We start from the raw sequence: 3,767 nt of genomic DNA, 5'->3' as shown, positions 1-3,767 counted from the left end.
GGATTATGTTAGTTGTAAAGTGGATTATGTTAGTTGTAAAGTGGATTAGTAACATGAAGTTAATTAAAGGTCATTAAGGTATTTACTGTATCTGAATCGTTTGTTTCCTTCATGTAACGTTGATTTTGCCAGAGTTGTAAATATACTTTTAGTCCTGTTTTTTTGTTCAAGTCCAAATGCAACTAATTTAATGTAAATACTTGCAATGTGTTTTTCCAGGGAACCATTAAGTTCCACCGTAGGTTTAAACTGAACCCAAACTGGTTCAGTACATGTGTTTGCATCCTGTTTGAATACCATTACTGGCAGACAAACTGCCCGTCTGTCTCCATGACAACAGCCTCTCCAGGTGTTTCCCTTGCAGGTCAGACAGTTGCCGTTTGTGTTACACATTTCTTTTGCTGTGGGGTTAATTGATCAAATATTGGTCAGATTATGGTTGCTTCAGATTAGAAACAGTCCAGTGTGATCCATTTCACCCTGAACACGAGGGTGGTTCCTCTCAGTTCCTTATAAGGAGAACAAGGAACCCACTCGTGTTGGGGCTGCACACTTCACTCATCTGACACAAGTGGTCATGTGACCAGCTCAGGTTCACATTACAGGAGTTTAATCCGAGATCAGATCAGATTATTGTGTGGGTGTTATTCCTGCGTTTTTGGCAGGTCCAATAAAGACAAGAAGCACCTGTTCAGGTGTGGTCGTCATGGTAACAGTGTGACGTGAGCGGCAGCTCGTTTTGTAACGGAGCTCTGCAGAAAAAAAACAAACGGGTTTTATTTCACGGACCTTTAATCTGACATTTCTTCTCCAACAGAACTTTAATTTTATTCGTTCAGGAGCTCCGTTCCTTCACGGTTTTGTTCTAACGATGTTTGATGTCAGAGGTGATTAGAGCCGAGAAGGTTTTGAAGCGACACCTTTAAAGACGCAGTCTTGTTGTGTTCGGAGCACCGAGGCGGTTCTGAACGTTTCAGGGGTTTTATTGAAAAACACTCGGGTTACACCAACACCGTCAGAAAACAGGAATAAAAAAATAAAATACTGCAGAGACCACAGAACCTACAGGGACCCGTTCCATTTACAGACCAGAGACCAGCAGGAGCCGCAGACAGCTGGGAGGGGCGGGGCTAAAACTGAAGGCGTCCAATCAGAGAGCAGAACCTGAAGGGTGGAGCAGCTGCTGAGGATCTTGGGTAATGTAGGAACTGGGTTTACTGGGAGACTACAGAACTGAAACCTTGTCAGAACCACAGACAGAACCAGAACCAATCTGGAGCCCAGTGAAGGTTCTGTCAGCGCTCCTGCAGTAGATCTCTGTGGTGACCTGGGAAGAACCGGGCCGGGCACCTGGACCCGGTTACTGCAGTGAAACCTGAGACTTCCTGTCTGTCTGCGGCTCCAGGGCCCCGCCCAACTCAGGGGGAGGGGTTAGTCAGTGTGGGCGGAGCCAGGACAGTCCTTTACTCGTCATCATCATCGTCTCCTTCATCATCTGCGTCCCTCTTCCTCTTCTCGCCCTGAACAGCGGCGCCGTCCTCTGAGACAAGAGACACGAGGACACCAGAGACATGAGGACGCCTGAGACCAGCAACATGCACGCTCCTACTGCCTTCACATGCACTCTTACCTTCATCGTCCTCTTCATCATCATCATCCTCCTCATCCTCAACATAATCTCCATCATCCTCTTCATCCTTAACAGAACCAGCAGGTCAGGAAACGGGTCCAGAAGCCCCCCCCCCCCCCCCCCCAACCGGTAGTGAACACACAGACTCACCTGGATCCCCTCCTTCATCAGGTAGGACAGGCCCACCTCGTCCTCATCTGCATCAGAACCCTCCTCCTCTTCATCATCGTCGTCGTCTCCTAGTGGACCAGCTTCATCATCCTCATCTGGAACAGAACCACAGATCAGAACTCGGAACCGGCCAACTGGATTAGGTTTTGTCTTACATGGAACTGGGAGGTCCAGACCCAGACCTGGCTCCAGAACCAGTTTTCATATTTGAGGCCCGATTAGTTCCAACGTGTGACAGGAGCGGTTCTGGCAGCCGTTGGGTCGCCGCTGCTCACCGTCCTCCGAGTCGGGAACCTCGTTGTCCTCCGGGTCGAACCCGTCCAGAAACGTGAGCTGGGGCAGCAGCTTGAAGACGCCGTCCCTGTAGTCCTCCAGAGAGGAGACGTCGCAGCTGTACAGGTCCAAACTCCTCAGGTTCTTCAGGTTCTGCTGCAGGGCCACACGACAGGAAGTTAAAGGGAACACCAGTTGGCTCCCGGGTCCAACAGAACCGGACTTACCAGCGGCTCGATGCTGCTCAGCTCTTTGATCTTGTTCCCGCTCAGGTTCAGGTACGTCAGGCCGGGACAGTTCTCCACCAGCGAGTCCAAACCAGCTGAGATGGAGTTATCACTGACCTCCAGCTGAAAGCCAAACACCAGAACCAACATGTTCCCACACCTTTATTACAACCTGGGTCCACCTGTATCCCTGCCAGAACATCTGAGTGCCCAGTGGACCCAGAACCAGAACTGACCTTCCTGAGCTTGGGCAGCGACGGCAGCTTGGAGAGCGAGGCGAGGCCAACGTTCACCATGCTGAGGACCTCCAGCTGCGTGTACTCGTCCGTCACACCTTCCACCTCGCCGTCAGACGACCGACAGTTGTCCACCACCAGCTCCACCACCTGACACCACACACACCACAACCTTCAGAACCAGAACTGAGGTCTGTGGACCTCACAGATCAGGAAAACAACAGCACCGCCTGCAGACAGTTCTTCAAACCGGACTCCAGAACCAACTCTGGGTCCTGAACCACTGAGGTCCACAAGCCTGAAGAAATGGAAACATGAGTTCTGAATATGGATGAACCCATCCTTCCGATCCCGATACCTAGATCTGGATCTCTGCCGATACTCAGTGGAGACTGAACAAAAGGACCTTCTCCTACTCCGCTCCCGTTTCCTGGAATATGTTGTAAAAAGATCTGAAGCTCTCGACCTTTGACCTCTCTAAGTGTCTTTAAGGATCTGTTGGACTCCTGGCAGGGACCGATGCAGACATGTTCCTGTTTTTAGTTTCTACATTCGCCTTAGAATCTAGATGATTTTTGTTACTTAGACTCTAGCTGTTGTTGTTACTTTTTTAAAGCCATCCTATTTGTTAAAAAAAAAAAAAAACTTTTTATAACTGTTTATTGTTGTTGTCCATTGTTGTCATCACTCTTTGTAGAAACCAGGTCTCTCTTGTAAATGAGTCCTCGAGGCTCAATGGGATTTACCTGTATAAATAAAGGTTGAATGAATGATCATTTCCCTGGTGAACCAGCACCGCTGTGTGGTGAAGCAGCAGTAACTACACCACCTGCTGGAAACAACAGCTGACCTCACCTCCACCGAGGCTCCGCTCGGCTCCGACCGCAGCGGCGGCGTGGGCGGGGACAGGAAATACATGAACAGCTGCTGGTGCATTAAAACTGATCCGCAACTCCTGAAAACAAGTGATAACCCTTCGGTGGGGTCTACGTTAAATAAAATGAACTCATTTAGTTATAGAGCAAGCCTGGGAACGCTTTTAGAATCAGGAGGAATTGAAGAGGGTTCAAATGTTTGCAGGGCCGAGATATCAAACAACTCAGAAAGTAACTGCATGTTAGCTTTCTGAGCAGCAGCACGATAAAGCGCCAGCTGCTCGATAACCACAAGACAGAACGCACGCTGCATTAGCATGTTAGCTGCTAACTGTGGTCGCCTCGGTGCATTAGC

At 49.4% G+C, this 3,767-nt stretch overlaps 1 protein-coding gene across 1 annotated transcript in view; it reads right to left on the bottom strand.

The window, feature by feature from the left end:
* Positions 1-965: 965 nt before the first annotated feature.
* The window catches only part of LOC119409773 (acidic leucine-rich nuclear phosphoprotein 32 family member E), a 3,318-nt gene continuing 516 nt past the window's right edge, over positions 966-3,767 (bottom strand). Inside the window, exons 2-7 of the mRNA XM_037676672.1 lie at positions 2,538-2,687; positions 2,302-2,424; positions 2,077-2,230; positions 1,781-1,896; positions 1,631-1,697; positions 966-1,540 (exon numbers count right to left, since the gene is read on the bottom strand). Coding sequence (XP_037532600.1) covers positions 1,464-1,540; positions 1,631-1,697; positions 1,781-1,896; positions 2,077-2,230; positions 2,302-2,424; positions 2,538-2,687 — 687 coding nt within the window. The 3' untranslated portion in view covers positions 966-1,463. The remainder of the gene's footprint in view (positions 1,541-1,630; positions 1,698-1,780; positions 1,897-2,076; positions 2,231-2,301; positions 2,425-2,537; positions 2,688-3,767) is intronic.

The sequence above is a fragment of the Nematolebias whitei genome, chromosome 5 (genome assembly GCF_014905685.2).
Source record: "Nematolebias whitei isolate Nwh7 chromosome 5, NemWhi1, whole genome shotgun sequence".
Taxonomy (NCBI): domain Eukaryota; kingdom Metazoa; phylum Chordata; class Actinopteri; order Cyprinodontiformes; family Rivulidae; genus Nematolebias; species Nematolebias whitei.
Note: the sequence above shows the minus strand (reverse complement) of the source record. Positions and strands in the feature narration are given on the sequence as shown.